Here is a 22,616-nt window from a genome sequence, read left to right on the forward strand (position 1 = left end):
CGGGCGACACGGGAGTCTTCGGTCGTCGTGACGGGGGGAGATGGAGATTTGGATTTGGTTGGCATTCACACACACTAATTAACAAATCCACTAGACCCCACACCGTCCACCTCCCCCTCGTTCTCGATGACGATTGACGCGGTTTCACAGATCTACCTCGTTTTAATATGCCCATAATGCCCTTCCGTCTATTTATATACTTTTTTTTTGTGTTCTCACCTATATTCTTTCAAATTCATATTTATATATATCGGATAACCGATAGATATTATATGTAGCTTAGACTGACTAGTATTGTAGGCCAGTAGTTGATTGAGTCTATAATTTGGATATATTATAATATTTTTTAGGAAGGTTTTTTTATTATTATTATTTTTTTTAAGAAGATTGACTTAACTATCCAACCTAATAATTTTTTTATACTATATGTTGAAGCTCTTAATATTGTTTACTCAAACTATATTGTCATTTACTCTTCTTTTTTTTCTTTTGAGAGGGATAAATTTGAGGGTATCTAATATAGAAAAATAAAAACACAAATATATATTTTTTTTTATTGAGAGGAAATAATTAAACAGAGAAATGGGGAAATGGAATGGCAATTTTGTTATTGTGGAAGTAGATGGACACGTTTATGTAAGCAAAAGTCCAGCTGGATAGCAAAGTGTATAAAAAGAACGTTATAGACGCCTGTCGGGATGTTCGGTTGTTCACCTTCCTTTCTTCGACGCCAATCCATCGTCGTGGAGGAAGACAGACCATAGAGAAGAATAGGAGTTAGGGTTAGGGTTAGGGGTTTTCGATGGATACGATGCTCGGCAGCGGAGAAGATGGTTACGTCTTTGCCGGGCTGCTCGATGCTTCTTCGGCGGAGATGGTGTCGGCGAGCGTAGGATCGCCACATCAGCAGAAACAAAAGAGGCAGAGGGACAGAGAAGGGGTGATGATGGTGAAGGAGGAGAGAGGAGGGGTGGCGCAGTGGAGTGTAGCAGCGACGAAGGATTTGATCGCCATTAGAGCCGATCAAGAGCAGCACGACTCCTCTACGAGGCGGGGGAACAACAACAACAACAACAACAACAACAACAACAACAACAAGACGGTTTGGGAGGCGGTGGCGTCGAGGATGAGGACGCTCGGCCACCGCCGCACGCCGGAGCAGTGCAAGTGCAAGTGGAAGAACCTCGTCAATCGATACAAGGTTACCTCCCGTTCTCTCTTTCCCTCTTTTTTGCCGATTCCAAGTTGTGATTTTTATGGAAACATTCTTGTCCTCCTTTTGCAATAGATAATGGAGATTTCAACCAAAGATGTACCTTTTTGTTCTCAGGGCAAAGAGACGGCTGATCCGGAGAACGGTAGGCAATGCCCCTTCTTCGACGAACTCGACGCCGTCTTCACCGAGCGAGCTAGAAACATGCAACGCCTCCTCCTCCTCGAATCTGAGTCCGGCCCCTCCCTCGCCAAAAAGAAGCTCAAGAGATCAAATGCCGATACGTACTCCGACGAGGAGCTCTCTAACGACGACAACGATTCCGACGACGAATCCCGACAGCCGAAGAGCAAAAAGAAGAAGCCGCCGCCGGCCGCTAACCGCAGCATCGCCGAGCTGCTGCAGGAGTTCTTGCGGCAGCAGCAGAGGATGGCGGCCCAGTGGCGGGAGGCGATGGAGAGGAGGGCGGAGGAGCGGCGGTTGTTCGAGCAAGAGTGGCGGGAAAGGATGGAGAGGTTGGAGAGGGAGAGGATGATGCTGGATCAGACGCTGAGGGAGAGGGAGGAGCAGAGGAGGAGCAGGGAGGAGAGTAGAGCGGAGAAGAGGGACGCCATTCTGAATACTCTCTTGAATAAGCTCATCCACGATGAGTTCTGAAGTAGCTTCCAGATTTCTTGATTATTGATTGAATGCTAAACTAACTTTTAGGAGTCAGAAATAGTGACAAATGGGGTTGTATTTGGAATTATAAGCTACATTTTGCCTTTTAATTTGATTGTAAATCTGCAACTTGGTAACCTATTTCTTTTCTCTTTTTTGCTTAGAATTTTTCATTAGAATTTTTTTTTCTTGCAATAAAAAAAGGTTATGTGTTCGATTCACTTTGTTGATTTTGATAACTAGTTGTCTAACTTATATATCGTGTGCGATTAACTTACTTAAATTATAATTCATAGAAAACAAAAGAACAAAAACTGCTTGTCGAAAAAGGACATGTATGCATCTAATTTTGACGCCTAAATTTTGTTCCCTTGAATTGTGTTTGTGTTCTTAGCATAATTCCTTCATGCTGACCATGCTTCATTAGTTTTACTTTCAGGAGCACCTCGAAATTTCATTGCCAGGGATTTTGACCCATCTTTCTCTCTCCTTCTCCATTATATTCTATTGAGTTTCTTGTTGAAAAAAATACTGGCAGTTGGTAAAGTTGAAAGTTCCCATCTATGGCTTGCCTTTTAGTCTAAAAGAAAAGAGCAGCTCTGGTAGCAATTCAAAGGCTTGGATATCATACCAGAATCATCGATCTTGCAAATAGAAATAACAAAATGGAATCAATTCTCAGTATTGGAAGCTGTCAGCTTTCCAGGAAAAAGTCTCATTCAGACCTGTGAGCAAATTGTGGACCCTTGCAGGATTCACACGGAGAGTCAAAGTTTAGCCCCTGATACACGCATCACAACAGAGCTACAATAGTTTACAATTTGAAATTTGAAATTAAATCTCTGTAACATGTTAATCATGTAAAAAATCATCATTAAATTGCTAAGTTCAAAGTGAACAAAGTCAAGTACTAGGTTATTTACTACCAGCAATTCAAGATTTAGAAAAAAAATTCCACTTATATTGCAGATCTGCTTGCAAATTTCTGACGTATATTCACTCATTACAAGTAATAGTTACAATGTAAACTGACAGGTAATTTCCCATGCAGTTTGTTTTTGCCTTTCTGGAACCTAAGAATTTTACAGCAGTAAGTAGGCGAACTCAAATCCTGTCCAATTGGCCTAAGCAATCTCCAAGGCCATTGAAGCGATTCTGCCAAACAGGAGGACGTCACTTGACTTTCCAAGAAATGGAGATAATAATTTCGTACCTAAAACTTGGATTACTTTGAACCCTGAAATGAAATTGACATAATAAGTTTGTTAATAACATAAGCTTGTTTGCTTCCATGTCTTATGTAACAATTAATCGCTACAAGTACATGGTAATCCATCGGATAAAAGAGACTGAAAATAAATAAAATTCCAAAGTTAAGGATAAAGCAACTTATTAGTTATAACAAAATAAGCATACTTTCAAGGAAAAAAAGAGTATAATAATCATTCAAGCTTTCTTCATGACATATTTAGAATTCAAGCCGCAGTATGTCACTGTTTTTATGCTCATGATACTGCAACTACAGAAAAATAAAGAACTGTACAGCTTTAAAATGGCAAAGATCAATTTTTAACTCGTCAGTAGAATCTCTCAAAAGCCCTGAATGGATAAGTATGAATTTTAACTGTCAGTAAAGAAATGCCTACAAGGTGCGATCCTAGAAAGGGTATCCTTTAACAGAAGTTTGTGCATCCGGAAAGCCCAGCGAAACTAATATTTATACAGTGCTAGGGAATGGCAAACTGTAAGTGGGATAGACTTGGTGCCCTATTTGTGCCTATGAGATGACAAAAACTAAATATATTAATTATGCCTCATATATTATAATAGTAGAAAATTACGGCCTACCAAAATTAGAGAACTACTGCCTAGATGTAATTTACTTGACCCATGAGAGTACATCAGTCCTACTAAACACATAACCCAAGCGTCAAAACAAACACTGCAGAACTAGCTGATAAACAGATATCCTCAGAGTACAAAGGGAAATACAAAAAATATAAAAATAACTGCTCGAAAATTAACAAGTACTCACTAACAGAGAACCTTGAAATGTTATCCAGGAGTTTGGCTTTCTTAATATAACACAAATTGTATTAACATGAGTACTTAACAATTGCCGGGAGAGATGTCTATCAGCATAACATCATATGCACAAAAAATTTCCGTCAGAAGATGCATATACATTAAAAGGTATGTTCTTGTTGCTCAGCATGCAACAAAACTATCAGCAGATTCACATAAAATTAGCATAAATATTGATATTAAAGCTAACCGATCATTCCATGAAGCTTTAGAAAATAATTCAGAAATATCATGAAAAGCAGGAAGAATAAATCATACTTGTTATACCAATCTCAAGTAGTTACATAGAAGCAAAAGTGCAGCAAGTATCACCATTTAATTGGTGCCTACTTTTGGTTTATAGGCAGCAAACAGTAACAAATTGCATGTGCATTATAGAGATAAGAAGGACAAGAACTAAGAATAGAGATCAGGAGATCCACTACAAGGTCTTATAACATACTAAGTGAAATAGAAATAGCAGAACAAAGGAATATAGGATGAGTACATCTATAGAAATTATCTAACCAGAATTATGCATTTAAAAACTAACTTGAGCTCTAATTCCTATCTCAGTATCTCTTGATATTGGCGTAAAGAATCCAACAGTTGTATACTTGTATTCTTCCAAGTTTGCAAATGGCATGTGCAATAACTTACTAGCAAGTTAGTGACAACTGCAGCTATGTACAAAAGAAATATGGTTAACAGTTAACCTAAGGCCATACATGTCGTCTTTCTAACTAAAGTCATGCTAAACTTGGTAAGAAAGTGATGAAATGAAATTTGGCATCTTTACGTCTGAGCTGGTCAATGAATTGACCAACATGGTTTCTTAGATTTATATATGCATTAACAAAATGGCTTCTCTGAATCAAACTACAAATACAGCTTCATCAAGCTAACCAACAAATTCAGCTTTATGCTTCTTTAGCAAGCAAATAAATACTAACTTAAAAACATCGAACATGAACTGTGACGCCAAGTAAATTACTACATTGGGGAAGCAAAATCATCACTAAATTAGGAGTCAACCGAAACTAAGAATTGATATCTAATTATCTATACTGGAACCAACAAACCCAAACATTAAGCCGATAGGGTTAGACCACTTATCTATATTAACTTTCCTCAACTTTTATCTTTTACTCCAAGCAGGACTGAATCTAACAAGTCCCTCTCCCGCATTTTGCTTTTTGTTCATATTTTTTAGTAAATCTTCCTTCAAAATTATGTTAATCGTTTCAAAGGTACCATGATTCCTGTTTGAACTAATTCCATCAATAAATAGATGTATCATCAAATCTTATTAAAAATTAAATCTCTAAAATTCAAAAGAGGTATGACTTATGATTAGAATAAGAACTTACCCCTCCTTAGCCAGCTAAGTTGGTTTCTGCTTCCCAGAAGAGCAGTACTCAGAACACCTGTGGTACGGATTAGATGCGTTTACACAATTTGGACTCACATATCTTTTCTCCACCATATCTAATCTACCATTGCTTTCCTTGGCAGTCGAAACTACAAAATTAAACGAAAAAAGATTTAGAAACATAAGGTAAAAATGATGTAATGCCCCCTAAAAGATGAAGAATGCCTGTAGAGAAATCATACCTGGTTTAACTCCATTTACGTGCTCCATCTGACTTGATCTATTCAAGCAGTTCTCAGTACATACATGGTATGGATTGGAGGCTTTTTTGCACCTGGGGTCCACCGTCCTGTTCTCTCCAATCTTCACACTATTTTCCTCTGTGATTATAACAACCAACATCAATAGGTATAAATAAGAGATGAAAGAAAAATGCTCCAGATGAAACTACTTAATGACCGTGAACGTACCAGATGTACTTCCCTCTGCCTGATTGATCATATTTGATGTAATCTTTGGAGTCTTCGTGCCATTTTCCACTATAATAGCAAATAAACAGATGCATTAGTGACACAAACTCTAGTATTACAACAATTAAAACCCTTCCAAACCCTTGCAATGAAACATACAACACTACTAAAGTTAGAAGAGAAAGGGAATAAATTCCTGGTTGAACAAGGACACGAACCTGGCATGCTTCGACCAGCCTGTTCTATCGCGTGCAATTTATTAAAGCAGTAGTCCGCACATACATGGTATGGGTTGGATGAATTGGCACACCTTGGGTCCACCTTCCTATCCTCCCTCACCCTCACACTACCCTCGTCTGTCGTCACAATTCATCAACAACAATAGTTGCTCAAATTTCAATTAAAACTAGAAACATTACCTTTCTTTGCAACCAAAACTACAAAATTATAACTACTGAGTCTACAAACAGATAGTACAAGACTAGAACAAACCTCCCGATGACCAAGAAGAATGACGCGAGAACAATGACACGGGCGATCTCTGCACCTTTGCCCGAGCCACCCCATGCAATTTACTTAAGCAGGACTCCGTGCACACATGGTAGGGGTTGGACGCATTTGCACACCTCGGGTCCACCTTTCCAATATCGTCCGCTGAACCATTTTGCACTGAAACCACCCACCGAAACAAAAGTAGGAAGATGTAACTAGAAATAAAATATTCCAAAGATGCAAACTTGGAAAAGGTAACGACGAATAAAAGAAGAAAGATTCCAACTTTATTGGGAAAACTTACAGAAGACATATAGAGGCAGTCCTCCCGACCCTCCTCTCTCCGTTCGTCGCTTTGGATTGCTCCCGCTCCCATTTTGAGCTGCGGAGCACACGATAAACGAATGAATCAACAAGAAAGAAAACAACTAGAAAACAAGAAATCGAAAAGGAAAGCAAAGAAAAGAAAACCTAATCCAGGCGACTCGATCCGTGGCTTACCGGCGGCGGGAGATCTCTTGGCGCCGCAGTACTCTCCGCACCGGTGGTAAGGATTGGAGGCGTTAACGCAGTCGTGATTCACCCTGGGCGCGGCGCTCTCCATGGAGGGATAAAGGATTAGAAAATTTCGTCAAGCAAAAGGGGGATTTTATTCCAGACTGCGGTTTGATTTTCAGCAGGAATCGTGGGAAGGAAAGGGGGAAATTGAGGGAGAGCTGAGCTTCTAGAAGAGACGAAGAAGTCGCGAGTGGGGGGAAGCACAACACCACAAATCCACCGTCTATGACAACAGCGTTCGAACTTGTAAATATAAGACCACCGCACGGGGGGGGGGAGGAAATGCGGGTCGGGAAACGTACAGTTTCTGGCCGCCAGCCAAGAAAATATAAGCCTAACGAATAACGTGTGGACTGTAATTTAGTTTCGAGATCTTTTGACCAAACTACCCCTCTCCTAAATTTTATTTACAAATATAGATTACAACCTCTTTATATATATAATAATAATATTATTATTATTAATATAAACGGTTTATTCAAATGAACCGCTTTATTATTTATTTATTTTATTGGCATACACGAAATGCTGATCAGATAAATTCTAACATTTTTGTTCAGCGTTTTAAGTAACAATTCTAGTAAAAAAAATTAAGTTTAGGATATGATCTATTTTAATAATTAAAGTTTGACTAAGGGCTAATTTGGTCAAAACCTCTAATATCGAGAACACTTTGAACAATTATTGGAGTTCGAATGTCAAATTGCAATGACGTAATTATACTTTTTGGTTGTCGTATGCTATTACCTTTGATTCTATTGTTTTACAATTTTAATTGTTTCGTAAGTCTTTTTAAGAATTCATATTATCATATAATATGTTTTTTTAAAGTATGATAATTAATAATTATACTACATAAATTTATTTTATTTGTTTAGTTATTTTAATTATATATTAGAACTAATATATTTCACAGGGCAATATGATAATTGAGATAGAAAATAATCAACATCATTTTCTTATTCAAGATCGTTACTTGTGACAAACCAAACACTAATAAAATGTGTATAAACTTAGTCAAATACCACACTATTAATAAAACATATAATATAAAATGTTTTTCAAATTATTATCATGAAACTATACTTTGTATAACAATAAATAGATAATTATATCTGCTATTTTTGTGCATAAAAATGTTATGGAGTATTTTATTAAAGGGAATATTATGTTTCTATACTATATTTTCTATTCATATTTTATGATAATATTTATTAAACACATATTCATTCTTTTCAATTAATTTAGATAGATAAATTCTATCTATCTTATTCTTATATGCATAACTTTATCTTATCCCTCTGCGAACATAAAGTATCACAATGTGACTCATCTTATACATGGTTTGACGAAAAATATATATAAGATTATAAGGGGATGTTTATCTGCAAAATGTATAAGAGAGGCCTAATAAACACCTACTTAAAATTTGATGAAAATATATATAAATAAATATTTATTTACAAGGCGCATATATATATAAAGAGAGATTTTAATCATGAGTAAGTACCTCATACTGTACTTTTGTTGCGTCTTTAGTCACAAGTTATACTACTTAGCCAACGAGGCAAAGGAAAGACACCTTTTTTTTTAATCTAATAATGCTATGCGTATAAACACTTTAAATTTTTTTTTAGTAATTTTTCTCTTTTGCCTCGCAATGTTGTAACTATTTTTAAAATATTAATTTATTTCTTCAATCTATTTATAGGAGAAACTAATTTCTTTATCTAAACTATGGCCAGTTTATACATATAAACGTCATTTTTTATTCATAAATTTGATATATATCTATAATTATGAAGGCTCCTCCTTTAGGACTCCATTTTTTTTTCTCACCAATTTTCACTATGGATATCATATCACCAAGATTTGAGAATATCTTTGACAAGCGTAGGCAGGGAAAGAATTATTATTATTATTATTATTATTTGTATTGATGGATGAGTTGAAGTCAGCTAAAGAGGTTACAAGGAGTCCAATGGGATACTCTCTGTCCTGCCTGCCTGAGAATGGCCTAAAGTTCTTTCGTCAGTGAAGAATCAATACCCCAACATATACCATGTTAGCAACTATTCTCCCAATCCGTCACTCTGTTCATCTCTCTTGGGGTATGTGAGAACACAACAATATCATAGTTACACACCATACTCCGGCAGCCAGCTATAAGATCCTTGAGTCTCCAAAGCACAGCTAGATCACCATTCAAAATCCTCATTAGCTCTTCAACATCAGACTCAACGACTGCACAAGACCGCACAGGCTTCACTAGCAAGGGGGAGATTCTTTTCCTATGGGTTCAGCTACTGCCTTGATTAACTGGCTCTCTGCATGTCTAATGATCACACCAACTCCACCCTGATAACTCTTTGGCATCAAACGCTCCGTCCGTATTGATCTTGATCCATTCTTCAGGTGGTGGCACCCATCTCGCACTCCTCACTGACTTGCTTGTGTTCTGCCACCAGTTCAGGACAGCTTCTCTCCTTTGAAGATCCTTCCATTCATCGCTTTCCGTATATTCCACATGACTGATATTGTCTAGTTTTTTTACTTTGCCTACCAAAACTTCCGTTCCCTACGAAAGTCAGCCGCACTAATAAGTACAACAGAGTAGGTGCTACAACAACTTCCCACGTGGAAAAGACACAATTAATTCATTGCATTAACCATTCACATTGAGTAGGAAACTCCTGCAATCCATCTCGCAGATGATCCGCTGGCATTTAAAGCCAACAGATATGCCCATTGCTCGACTTTTGAGGAAAGGAGAACTCAACGGTCGAATTACGATGTCCCACGCCGAAAGCTTCCCTCTCTCGCAATTCCTCTCTTTCCCATATCTTCTACATCCATCTAATCTTCGCCTCTATCATCCCATTTCTATTCACATCTCTCATGGCTTCTCTGGAAAGCAGCAAGTGCTCCGCCATCGACGCCATTATCGCTGAGGCTATCGACCTCTGCGCTCTCGAGCAGATCGCAAAGCTTAACACCTCCCACCTCTCCGATTCCTCTCTGCTTCCTACTGACCTCGAAGCCCGCTTCCGAAAGCTCAAATCTTTTCCTGGCCATGCTAAGGAGAACATACCCAAAAGCTTGAACCGGAGCATACCGGATTTACCAACCGAAACAGAGATCCCAAGCCAAGATAGTGATTTAGGACCAAAACCAAGATCTGGGTCTTCTTCCTCACCTTCGATTTCTCGCAGTCCGCGGAGAGATTCTCCTTCCCCGCCTAAACAAGTTTGCTGCTTTGGATTGTCGCCCAGAAAGATGATCAAGAGCAAAGAGAAGGATGGGGGAGGAGCTTTTGGGATCGATTTGGATATCGGAGATTGGGGGAGTAATGAGAAGATTCTTACAGAATTGAAGGATCAGAAGCGTAAGCTGAAGAAGGCGATGAAGGAGCAGGATAAGTTGAGCAGAGAAGCGGCGCAGATCGTCAAGATAGTGAAGCAGGCATCAGCGAGGATGAATGCGGCGGCGGCGGAGGCCAGTGACGATGAGTTGCTGAGTGATGATGAAGAGCTCAAGTGATTTGTTTCAGGATAAGTATTGAGATAGCATTGCTATTGCATAGAAATATAAGAGGAGAGATACTGTAAAATTCTGCTAAGAGAACAAGGAAAGTTGCTCATTTATTACTTTCTAGATTTTAGATTCTTGATGAGCAGCAGGCGTCCAAAAACATTGATAGACTTTAGCTCTTCCAAGTATAATTCAAATTATCACTAACTGAGAAGAAAAGAGTGGATTTGTTGATGTGACCAGAAAACCAGATCAAACCATGGAAGCTGAAGAATGCAAAATGCTGTAGCAAAAAATTGTTAATGATAAATTTGTCTTCGTACCAAGGAAAATAAACAAGCAGCAGATTGATTAGCAAACAGCCTAGAAGGGGAAGATTATGAAATTATGTTAATTTTAGGGAGACTGGAGAGTAAACTGTCCAGAAGACCTAAAGCAAAGTTTGGAGAGAGACCAATTAGGTGTATATCAAACATTCCTGAAAGAGGTCTGCTTGTAATTTTTCGTTCTGCCAGATTTTGATTAATGTAATTTGAATAATATCAAATGCACAATGTGAAATCATACTATAAACTTTTAGATTCTTGATGACCTAAAGCAAACTTTTAATTTGCTCATTTTGTTCCTGCACTGACACCTTAAAATGTACTAATTTGGGGGATCACACTTGATCAATTCTGCAGTAGATAGATGTTAGAATTCATTCTAAGGCCAAAGACAAGTTATTCACATGTCATGAAAGTGAAGAGAAACATAATAACATGTAATAAGTTAGGACACAAAAAAGTTTTTCATTGGTTTTTTTCCCCTTTAAAAGGACTTACAGTTAAACCATTAAGCATTGGTCACAAGAAAGGCCAAGGGGGAAAAAAGGAAGCTGCTTACCAACTGTATCCAAATTTCAGTTAACTTAGCGACCTGTTACAAATAAAAGCATAAAGATTATTGACCTGGTCTTTGCATGATATACAGATAGACCAACATAAAATAGCACTTACTTCCTCTGCCCTCTTTGTTCTAGTATAATTGAGGCATCATGCATCAGCTCCCTGGCTTTTCTGTCCGCTGTGCATCCAGCAATTTCCATTTCCTTGTATACTCCTGGAACCTGGCAATCCAAAAAAAATTATCTAAATCGATGCCTAACATGAAGTTCCGAAAGTAGCAAATTTGAGAACATAATGATATGCTTGATATATCCAAAAAATGATAGGTAGGTTTATAACTTTTCTCTACTTCTATCCACCGAAATATCTAGATATGGAGCCAAAAACAAATTTGCTTCATGATCTGATTTAAATACTCATAAAAGAGCATGTATATATCTGCTACAGATTGACAGAACTAAAGAGCAACCATCAGGATTTTCTTTCATCAGAGTTAACCATTGGATAGAAACTCAAATTTTCTATTTGATGCTAGGAAGGGAAATAAGAACCTTTTCATATTGTTTTGCTCTCATGAATGCTTTCATAAGAGTACTGTAGGTAACCACATCTGGGCTAATACCCTAGAAATGCAATAAGATATACCCAGTTAGTAATGATACAAAGAAATGAGAGAAGAAACACAAAACTAGCAGAAAACTACTGCAGATAAATTCATCTCCATCTAAGCCACTTACATTGTCCTTGATATGTCTGAATACTTCCAGTGCCTCTAGATGTCTTCCAGCAATACCAAATGCATTAATTAACAAATTAAGCATTATAAGGTTTGGCTCAATTCCTTCTTCTTCCATCAATCTAAGAACATCTACAGTTTGTTCACATGATCCCTGAATAAGAATGCAAAAAACTGAGCTATCAAAATGTGATGCCTTCACAGTGAGAAAAATAGAAACAGTACATGTTACTATGTTAGAGCATTTAGTTTAGGATAAAAGAGTTATCCTTGAACAAGAGTAGGAAAGAGTACATGTTAGAGCATTAAGTTTAGAAGTGCCATCCTTGAACAATAGCTTGCTAAATGTTTGATCTAAGGCCCGGGTGAAGTTCGAATAAAGCCTTAACCTAAATGTGGGACTTGGTCAGAGAGCTACTTCAGAGATGAAAAGTGAAGAACTCAGCAGCCCATGACTAAGAACTTTATCAAACTTTGCATATAAAATAATTCTATCTTTTCCTAGCAAAAGAAAACCTAGTAGTACCCATCGGTCACTCCAAAACCAATGCAGAATGTTATAGTTATGACGTATGCAAGAAAAGTTACTTATTGACTTTTAGAAGAATAATTCAAGTAACAAACAAAAAAGGATCTTTTTTACTTTCACAAACTCTTGTTCTATTATCTACTATTGAACTTCTTTGAACTGGACCTGGAAGGGCCATTAGAATGCGACAACTGTCAAAGAGATCCTTAGGGTACAACTGATTTTAAGGTCGTTGAAGCAACCTATATTCATGGCTTTATGGAGGTCTGAATCTGTAAAACCCTAGTATTTAATTTCTTAACGAACTCTGTTTCTGTTGTCAATATCTAAATACTAAATGAACTTTGTGTTTGTTTACCTTAACTTTATCCTTCACTTCTTTCTTTGCTCATAGGATATCATTGCTTTGAAAGTGGAAATATACCACCAAGAGAAGGACGTTTAGAAATAGTGAAGTTATTAGCAAATAATGTAGGATAGTACAACTTCTCTAGCCTCAAGCAAACATTTTACGTTTTTAAGCATCAGAAAGATCTAATACTCCTTTTCAAAGGAAACATCGTCATTAGGGTTGTAATTCTTAAAACATACGACCATTGGGTTTACCTGTTGAGCATAAGCATTTGCCAGGACGCAGAAGATACTTGGTGAAAGCTGTAAACCTTCTGCTTTTAGAGCGGCAACACACTCTGCAGCATCTTGAAACTGACCATACTGCCCATATATATCAACCAAGATTGCATATATAACCCCACTTTTCCGGAACCCTCTATCTTTCATACTCTCAAATAGGTTCTTGATCTCATCCCACTTCCCACACTCTCCTAACCTACTAATGATAGTAATGAAGATCTTCGGATCAGGGTACAACCCCTCTTCATTCATCTTAGTAAAGAACCCTAGAGCCTGTTTGAGATCTCCCGCCTTACAATGCCACCTAATTAAAGAATTCCAAGTCACAATATCTGGTTTCGGACCCTCTATCTGCATTTTCTCAAACACCTTGACTGCATCATCCAATTGACCATATTTCCCATAAGCATCAATAATTTCATTGTAAATCCTTCTATCTGGCGCAATCCCGAGCTCCTGCATCTCCATCATAAGCTCCATCGCTTTCTTCCACATACCATTATCTCTATAAATTCTAATCAATTTGCTATAAACATAAGTAGTCAATCGAATTCCCCTCTTCTTCATCTCTCCAAGAACCCACCAGCTATCCTCCAACCTCCCAGCATGGACGTAGGAATCCAATAGGAGCAAGTAAGTCTCTCGGTTCCTCTCGACGCCTTCCTCGCCCATCTCCACCAACAAGCAATCAGCAAGATGCAGCTGCCCTTTCCGCAAGAACCCTCTCAGTAATAAGTTGTAATCTTTCGACCTCAGCCGGAGGCCCAACCACTTCATCTCCCGGAAAATTGCGTCCGCCTCGAGGGTGCGGCCGACGCCGCCGAGCGCGTCGAGGAGGCGAGCATAGGATGCCGCATTTGGACGCATGCCAAGTGCCTCCATCCGGGCTAATAACTCCAAAGACTTATCAAGGTGGCCGGTTAAGCAATAGGAATGGATCAAACTGTTGTATGATTGCCATGAAAGCTCCTCCTTTTCGTCTTCTCCCACGAATTTATCATCAAGATGGTCTTTTGAAGGCAGAAACGCTTGTTGGTATGCAGCAATTGTACAGAAATGGTGTTTTGGTGATGAATAAATAGAGAGTCGACGAGGAAAGGGGGTGGAAGGACAAGAATTCGTGAGGAAAGGAAACGGGTTAGGCGCGAAGGCGATTAATCGCGTGCCCATCTTTTATCATCTTAGCTCTACACAGTTCCGATTTCTTCGTCTCCAGAGATGGAACTCGCAGCTCGACTGAGAACTCTTTGGGAGAGCGTTTAAGAACACGCAGATAGACTGCGAGGGGACGAGCTCAGATATTTGTGCGCGAATATTTGCGGATTGGAATAGTGATTGCAGTTGCATCGAAAGGGCTGAACAATTACTTTTTAATCTAAGCAATTAATCTCATTGGGTTCTTAATATTTTTATTATATTTGATTCGGTTTTGTTATTTAAAATCTGATATTATTTTAGATGTATTAAAAAATTTATCAAATTCATTAACAATTTTGTTTGTGATGAGAATCTTTAAATTTAATTAGTATTTAATTAATTATTATACTTTAGTTAAAGATCGTATAAAATTAAGTGTTTAAGTTGAACTACACTGTATGCCAGGTTTAATAAAATTGAGACATATGGCTTGAAGTCTAGACTAGACAGCTAAAAGTTCGGTGGGGCCTAAAGTGCCTCTGTATCTAGGAAGGATTGGCCCTTTGTCCAGCCCATATTTAGCTTTCAGGCTCATGATCAAAATAAAAATAAAAAATTAAGACAAATAAATAATATGTAATCAACCCATAAAGAAATTATGATTAGATAGGCTAATTATATTTATAGGTCGGATCACATCACGTCCAAAATAAAACATAAGTTATGGGTTTTTAATTGAAACAAAATTTCGTTTAATATAGCATGATAAATTGATAAAATTTGTATATATAAAATAATTTTAAAATCTAAATATTAAGCCAAGTTGTTAAATGTCGTACTACATGTTAGGACAACAATGAAGGGTATTGTCGGTCTCTCTTTGTTAGGGTTTTGGATTTATTTATATTTATGTTAGTGCAACAATGAAGTCGTCGTTGAGTGGTGGTGCGTGGTGCGATGATTTAGAGCTGAAGGCTCAAGTGGATAGCATTGATATACGATGTTGACCCTTATGACGGTGATGAGCGATGATTGAGGTTCTTACTCTGCTCTTGTAGACATTTAATTATATTATTCGTCGGGTAATAGACATGACAATACTATCACTAGATGAATGCCCTCCTCGTTGATATGAGCATTTGATGTTGCATATGGTTGTAGCTCTACGTGAGCTTGAGATAAATAAATCAATGTTTTGAGCCGATGCATATTATGTATTATATTATTAATATATGTGAGCTATAGATATGAGCATATTGCATAGATATATTATTGTGATCATGCTTGACATATACATAATATGTTGCATTCTTATTTATGCGATTTTTATATTATAAATTTGTATATTTGCCGAGCTTAATGCTCACCATATTTTGTATTTTCATATTAATAGATAATTACGAGTTCGCGGAGAAGCTAGCATGGATTACTTTTAATTAATTAATTAATTTTATTATTATAAAATAAGTTAAATGAATTATAGCTCCCTGCGTGGCATTTGTATCTGAGGTGTATTTTAGGCCATTGTGGCCAATAATATTTTAGGAGTATTTTTTTGGGGGTTGATTATGGAAATGTTTAGTCTTTATTTTATATATTGTGTAAAAATATTCACTAATAGGCATATGAAAACTACGTGGGTTTCTTTTCACTCTCTTTGCTTCTCCCCTAAATTGTAGCCCTCTTCCTCCCTCCCTCTCTCTTTTGCTTCTCGTCGCGTCGAAGCCCTGCTGGAGCACACCGTTGATGGGGAATGGTTCGCCTATAAGTCTCTTACCTCTCCTTTTAAGTTAATTAGTGTTCATTGCTTGTTTGGTATGTTTTTCCTTTTCCTTTCTTGTTTCGGCCTCATTGAGCAATCGACCGGCCAACGACCTCATGTCAATGCCCTAGCGTGCTAAGGAGGGGATAGTATATCCTTATCCCTCATTACGATTTTCTTATCTTTCTCCCTCTTTTCTCTTCTTTCTCATTTTCCCCTTTTCTTCCTCTATCTTTCTTCGATCTCCGCCCTTTCCCTCCATTGACGTCTCCTCTATGACAATGCCATTCATTTGCTGGTCATCTCTGCTTTCCCTTCATTGCCCCCCCTCTTGTACTCTGTCGTCATTTCTCTTTACCGTCGCCACCCGTTCCTCTCTCCACCCGGCCACTCCACTGCCACCACTCCCTTATTTTTCATCGCCGCCACACCTCTCTTTTCTATCGCGGAGTCCTAGGAGCCATCGCCGAACCAATTGTGGTCCAAATTCATCAGATCCGAAAGAGCATCTTCCTCATTTTCTATATTTTGTCTCTCTATTTTGCGTAGATTTGCTCCTTATCTTGGATCCACAATGATCACGATGAAACACGACTTAGGCAGTATTTTTACTATATTCTGTATATTTTTCGGGCTCGATACTCTATTTTTTTATAATGTATTATTGTTTTTCGTCTAATTAGCGAAGCTTTGATCAATTTACCTCCCCTTTTTTTTTTATCATACCAATCTGAATAAAATATTTTGTCTCGAGACTCTCTCTGAAAAAAAAAAAAAACATTGGATAGCTACTACATAGTCTACATTGGCACACAATTTCAAATATTCAAATATAATACTCTCGACATGTTTGTTAACCGTTCATCTTTTCCAACTCGAAGGCTATAAAATAATAGAAACTTATATCATTGCGGGTAAAAGTGGCAACCCGTAAACAATACATTAATACTTTCTCCTCCTAGTAGTTCTTTCCTATCTTTCTTTCTACCAAAAGTCAAGTAAATTTTTGAAAATTTTGTTACTTTTTCCCTCAATCTTTGACAAAGAATTAAGAAATATTATTCCTACTTTGAATTTTATTCCGCAATCATCAATAGATTTGTTCTCAGTCAAGCATTTGCTTTAAAGGATTGTGTAAAATATTAAAAAGTGCTATATTATTATAAGTAATAGAATAGTTACGATACCTAAATAAACAATGAGAAATATTTTTCCTTCTAAATTTATTATATTACAATTCTTTTGTTACTAAAATATATAATGCCATTGATACGTAGAATTTTTACACTAATTAACCAGACTATTTTACACATAATAAGTCCAAATTATATGTATATAATGCTCTAAAATAAAATCTATTATGTATTGGTAAGAGATAAGTAGAGGCACGATCAAACTAAGCTTGATCGAGGCTCTCTATTCAAGCTTGGATTAATTAGACTCAATTCGAGCCCATCTTGAGCTCAAGTTACTTGATGACCAAACTCAAACTTATTTCAAAGCAAACATAATTTATACCTAAATCAAGCTCGAATTAATTGAGTTTGACTTAACTCTTAAATAGCCTACACTTAATAAACTTAAATTTAACATATAACTAAATCAAAATGTATTCATTATGTATAATATATATGAATAAATATTATTGATGGGGTTGGAACCTGAACTTGAACGAGTCTTATCTAGCAGGCTTGATTATTTTGACGGCCATAGAGATTAGTTTCGAATATTAATTCTTATAGTTTATTGAATAAGGAGACGGGTCTTAACAACTACTAAACTTTTCAACAGTCAAATCTTCTATACGAGGAGAAAAAAAGAGGAAAAAAGAAAAATACAACGTGCCCATGATGATGAAAGAAGACAGAGTCGTCCTTCCTATAAGTCCCCTCTTAGCTCTCAATACTCCACCATCTGCGATCTACCTCTACCTCTACCTCTACCTCTTTCTAGCTACTGCTTAATTGCCATGGCTTCTTCTCTAACCTTCGCTGCTCGCCGGAGCAAGCCGACCCTCGTGGCGCCGGCCAGGCCGACGCCGCACGAGTTCAAGGCTTTGTCGGACATCGACGACCAGGAGAGTCTCCGGTTCTACCGATCGGTGGTCTACTTCTACGAGAATGATCCGTCCAAGGAGGGCCAGGACCCCGCGGCGGTCGTGAAGGATGCGGTCTCCAAGGTCTTAGTCCCCTACTACCCCTTTGCTGGTCGCATTCGCGAGCGGCCCGGGAGGAAGCTCGTCGTGGAGTGCACCGGCGAGGGGGTTGAGTTCGTGGAGGCTGATGCCGATGTCCGGTTGGAGGACTTCGGCGAGACGCTTTACCCCCCGATTCCTTGCATTGAAGAGCTTCTTTGCTTGCCGGAGAGTAACAAGGCGGTCGTAGTTGATCGTCCACTACTATATATTCAGGTAACTCCTAATGACTAATGTTACTAAACTCTTCTTTCCTTTGTAACTTTAAAAAAAATAAAAAAAAATAACCTTTAATTAGGTATCTATCCATATTGAAATGGCACTATTGTTAGCATTAGAGAATTTTCAAATAATATTTAATAGGTAGTTTGGTTTCATTTAGAAATACTCATGTATCAGGTGATATATATTTCTCTAGCTGTTGTATCTAGAGAAACAAATAACTTGTTTGGTTGAATATTTTTTATAACGATGTATTTGTTAAACAAGTATTTAGTTAGTTATATATAATGATGTATTTAGTAAATATATTTTTAATTAGAGGAGAATAGAAAAGATAAGAGGAAAAACGAGTTAGATTGATGATAGAAATAAGAGGAGAGGAGAGTAAAGAGATTGGTTAGGGTTGGGTTTTGATCAAAATGATAGGAGGGAGATGAGTTGGAGTTGAGTTGAAACCAAAATGAGATGACAAAGATGAATCAAATTGAGATGGCTAGATACAGTGTTTTGCATTTAAGTAGATATCAAAGGACTGTATCTAAGTTTAACTAATTTTTTTTAGTACTGTTTTCAGATTTGACATACTAAACCAAACAATAGTTTTTGACTTATATATTGCATCTATTAATGCAACGTCTAAAAAAATCTCTCAACTAAACGACCTCTATATTTTTATATTTCTTTTATTAACACTATTTTTATGATTATGTAATTAAACTCCTACTTTTCTCTTATAATTTTAATATTACACAGTTTCGTTAAATTAATACCGTTTGGAAATAATTTGATTTAGTTAAGTCAGAATATTATAAAAAAATTATGGCAAATACTTCAATGCACCTTTAAAAATTAAAATCTTAATCCAATGGCTATGATAGCCAGTTTTCATACTCGGTAGTGGTACCGGTCCCAAGACCACATTATGTAAGAAAAATAGTATATTAGTTAAGAAGATTTAATTACATGTGCCTAATTTTCCAATTTTCTTATTATACCCTTGAAGATTTTAACCATTAGATCTTCATCAAACTGATTGATAAGCAATTAACTTTACGTACGGAAGAAGCTCTCTACACTTGTTTTTTTTCTTCCGTTAAGATTTTCCTCTTAAATATAATTATGCCTTAATTATAAGAGATATCATTTAATATTAAATAATTTAAATTTGATTATTTGGAGATAAACTTCAATTTAAATATAATTCTCTATCTCTATTTATTAAAATTTAATTTAAATCAATAAACTAATGGGAGATATATATAAATAATAAAAAAAATAATGAAAAAGATAAAATGTAATTAAATTTTCATCAAGTTAATTATAAAAGACATCAGTACCCTTATTTTGATATATATACATTACTCTTAGTTAATAATATATACGTCTTTTACTTAATAAAATATTAAGATAATATAATTATTAAAAAAATAATGTGCAAGATTATATATCTAAAAAAAATTATCTACTGAATTGATAATATCTTTTATTTTTATTATACCCTTAAAGATCTTAACTTCCTTACATTATAGAAGAAAATCAAATATCGGACTACAAAATAACTAAAGAGATGAGTGTTAGTTAGAAAATGATGAAAATATATAGTGTTATTAGACCATTTTCCGCTTACATTATCCAACATCTGACGACAAATGCGTACATTTCTATTATTAGGTGACGAGGCTCAAGTGCGGAGGGTTCATCTTCGGCTTCCAGGTTTGCCATAACATGGTCGACGCGCCGGGGCTAACGCAGTTCCTGACGGCGCTCGCCGAGTTTGCCCGGGGGGCGGCTACGCCTTCCGTGCAGCCGGTGTGGGCCAGGGAGCTCCTCAACGCGCGGCGCCCGCCGCGGATCACCCACCAGCACCTGGAGTACGAGCCGGTGGCGAACCTCGACAAGGACAAGATACGCCCCGGCCAGGAACTACTCCACCGTCCCTTCTTCTTCTGGGCCGACGATATCGCTGTCCTGCGGCGGAGCGCGCCGCAGCATCTGACGGCCCGATGCTCCCGCTTCGAGCTGATCGCGGCGCACGTGTGGCGGTGCCGCACGGCGGCGCTCGGATACGACCCCGATGACGAGGTGCGGTTCCAGTTCGTAGTCAACGCACGGGGGAAGAGCAACCCGCCGCTCCCGGAGGGGTACTACGGCAACGCGCTTTCGTACGGGTTTGCGTCGGCGGCGGCGGGGAAGCTGGTCGGCGAGCCACTGGGGTACGCGCTGGCTCTGGTGATGGACGCGAAGGCCAGGGTGATGTCGGATGGGTACTTGCAGTCGACGGCGGACTTCTTGGTGTCGAGGGGGAGGCCGAGGATTCAGGTGGCGCGGACGTACCTGGTGACGGACCAGACGAAGGCCGGGCTTGAGACAGTGGACGTCGGGTGGGGGAAGGCTGTGTACGGGGCGGCGGCGACGACGACGTTGGCGACGTTCCACATGCCGGTGAAGAGTAGTAGAGGGGAGGAGGGGATTATGGTGCCCATTGGGTTGCCTCCATGGGCCATGGAGAGGTTTGTGGTGGAGATGGAGAGAATTAAGAATGAGCCGGCTCTTCAATTGGGTATAAGTTCAAGGCTTTAGAGTAGAGTATAAACGATAATAAGAGGAGATATAAATGTGTAGTATCTATATATATATATATATATATATATATATATATATATGTTGGGGATAATTATTCTTTCATAAATTATCACTATTTTTCATATATTTTTACCCTTGAACTATTGATAATATCTTACCCTCGGATAGTATAGATGAAAAAGTTGAGAAGACCAAAATTCTCCCTAAGAAGATAAAAAGGATGGTAAACTAAAATTTCTCTCTTATTTCTTCCGAAACATAAAAGTAAATATGTTATATAACTGCACAGTGATGATCCAAGTATAATTAACCCTAAAGTTAAGATACTTATTAATTTATTTGTCCAATTCATCTATATTAGTTTTGATACAACGTCAAGTGCACATCTGTATATATTAGATGAATCTGATTATGTCCACTCTAATCATAGGATTTATATATTTGATTTTGAGTGCAATTAAAACGATTAATATGTTAGCATACTACTAAATCACCTTATACAAATCGACCCACAAAAACTTCTCACCCATTTTTGTGTCATGAGAGCTATTACATAACATTCAAGAACAAACATAATCTTAAACTAGTACAATGAGGGCTATATTACTTTAATATTGAAGCAACAATTTATCTCAAAACCAGTGTAGCAATACATAATCTTCTGCATCCTCTTCTCCTATATCATCTCTAATAAAACTCAATCACCAATATTTTATCCGCTATAAAAAGATATTGTATTCATTTTTCCAAAAATATTATTATTATTATTATTCTATATCACAGCACCACTAAACCGATATAAACCTACATACCTGGGCCTCAAAGAGGCTCCCAGAATACTGGGCTGTGCTTAATTGGGGCTCTAAACATCACTACAAAGTGCTTATAAGTCATCAGGCATACGCTATCAATGACGCAAGACGTGGGTCACCAAATTGGACAAAATATGGAACACTGAGAACCACCTTGTGGACTTTAATTTGTGATCCACACCAACGACATCAATCTTTATTGTCTATGAGAAGGACATTTTTATCACATGCTGGTAATTAATTTGGAGTAGAATTGTATTATATTATTGGGTTGGCAAATGCTGCCATTTATTGGCCGGCTCCACCACCTCATCCCACCTCTCCCATTCCTCCTCTCCACCTACCAACTGGGAGTGAGTGGATAAGATACGACCATGTCTACCACCAATTAAAATTGTTTTTCTTTTTAAAAAATAAAATAAATAAAATAAAAAAGAAAAGTTTTGGTGCACCAATCTCACATCCTTTTCACAAATTTAAATTATGTGGAATTTGAGGAGGAGTTGATCACCAACTTCCAGTCAACTATACATACCTTTCATCATCATCATATATATATATATATATACATACATTCCACTTGCTCTTATTTTGCAAAAAGGAATTAAGAAGATAAGCCTTGCAAGAACGAGCCACTTCCGGACGTACAGTAAGCACCTTGGCTAAAATTCTCTAATTTGAGTGACTTATTGACAATTGTTAAGCAATGACATCGAGGGTGAGAGGCGACTTTAGAGATTTGTAGTACTGATATGGTTATT

At 37.5% G+C, this 22,616-nt stretch overlaps 5 protein-coding genes across 7 annotated transcripts; 3 read left to right on the forward strand and 2 right to left on the reverse strand.

The window, feature by feature from the left end:
• Positions 1-695: 695 nt before the first annotated feature.
• LOC140788560 (trihelix transcription factor GT-3b-like) lies at positions 696-2,094 on the forward strand. Of its 2 annotated transcripts, none has more exons than XM_073137840.1 (2): positions 696-1,201; positions 1,331-2,094. In XM_073137840.1, exons 1-2 carry the CDS (start codon positions 803-805, stop codon positions 1,868-1,870), a joined length of 939 nt encoding a protein of 312 aa, XP_072993941.1. In that variant the 5' UTR covers positions 696-802; the 3' UTR covers positions 1,871-2,094. The 2 variants fall into 2 exon arrangements, with proteins under 2 accessions (XP_072993941.1, XP_072993940.1); XM_073137839.1 differs by having other exon boundaries at positions 702-1,201; positions 1,289-2,094.
• A 718-nt stretch (positions 2,095-2,812) lies between these two features.
• LOC140788561 (uncharacterized) lies at positions 2,813-7,165 on the reverse strand. 2 transcript variants are annotated; one of them, XM_073137842.1, is made up of 8 exons: positions 6,773-7,165; positions 6,576-6,653; positions 6,272-6,448; positions 5,998-6,135; positions 5,780-5,848; positions 5,552-5,689; positions 5,308-5,458; positions 2,813-3,110 (listed from the first exon to the last, which is right to left on the reverse strand). In XM_073137842.1, exons 1-7 carry the CDS (start codon positions 6,873-6,875, stop codon positions 5,322-5,324), a joined length of 840 nt encoding a protein of 279 aa, XP_072993943.1. In that variant the 5' UTR covers positions 6,876-7,165; the 3' UTR covers positions 2,813-3,110; positions 5,308-5,321. The 2 variants fall into 2 exon arrangements, with proteins under 2 accessions (XP_072993943.1, XP_072993942.1); XM_073137841.1 differs by having other exon boundaries at positions 6,743-7,146.
• A 1,560-nt stretch (positions 7,166-8,725) lies between these two features.
• Positions 8,726-14,468, reverse strand: LOC140789538 (uncharacterized). The gene is made up of 6 exons (XM_073139267.1): positions 13,119-14,468; positions 11,985-12,137; positions 11,799-11,870; positions 11,359-11,468; positions 11,246-11,278; positions 8,726-10,342 (listed from the first exon to the last, which is right to left on the reverse strand). The coding sequence occupies exons 1-5, from the start codon at positions 14,313-14,315 to the stop codon at positions 11,266-11,268; spliced, it is 1,545 nt and encodes a 514-aa protein (XP_072995368.1). The 5' UTR covers positions 14,316-14,468; the 3' UTR covers positions 8,726-10,342; positions 11,246-11,265.
• Positions 9,728-10,476, forward strand: LOC140789539 (uncharacterized). The gene has a single exon (XM_073139268.1). The coding sequence runs from the start codon at positions 9,728-9,730 to the stop codon at positions 10,367-10,369; it is 642 nt and encodes a 213-aa protein (XP_072995369.1). The 3' UTR covers positions 10,370-10,476.
• A 3,507-nt stretch (positions 14,469-17,975) lies between the features above and the next one.
• Positions 17,976-21,072, forward strand: LOC140789379 (benzyl alcohol O-benzoyltransferase-like). The gene is made up of 2 exons (XM_073139050.1): positions 17,976-18,454; positions 20,132-21,072. The coding sequence occupies exons 1-2, from the start codon at positions 18,014-18,016 to the stop codon at positions 21,038-21,040; spliced, it is 1,350 nt and encodes a 449-aa protein (XP_072995151.1). The 5' UTR covers positions 17,976-18,013; the 3' UTR covers positions 21,041-21,072.
• Positions 21,073-22,616: the final 1,544 nt, after the last annotated feature.

This window comes from Typha latifolia, chromosome 5 (assembly GCF_019914945.1).
Source record: "Typha latifolia isolate L0001 chromosome 5, TyphaL0001v2, whole genome shotgun sequence".
Taxonomy (NCBI): domain Eukaryota; kingdom Viridiplantae; phylum Streptophyta; class Magnoliopsida; order Poales; family Typhaceae; genus Typha; species Typha latifolia.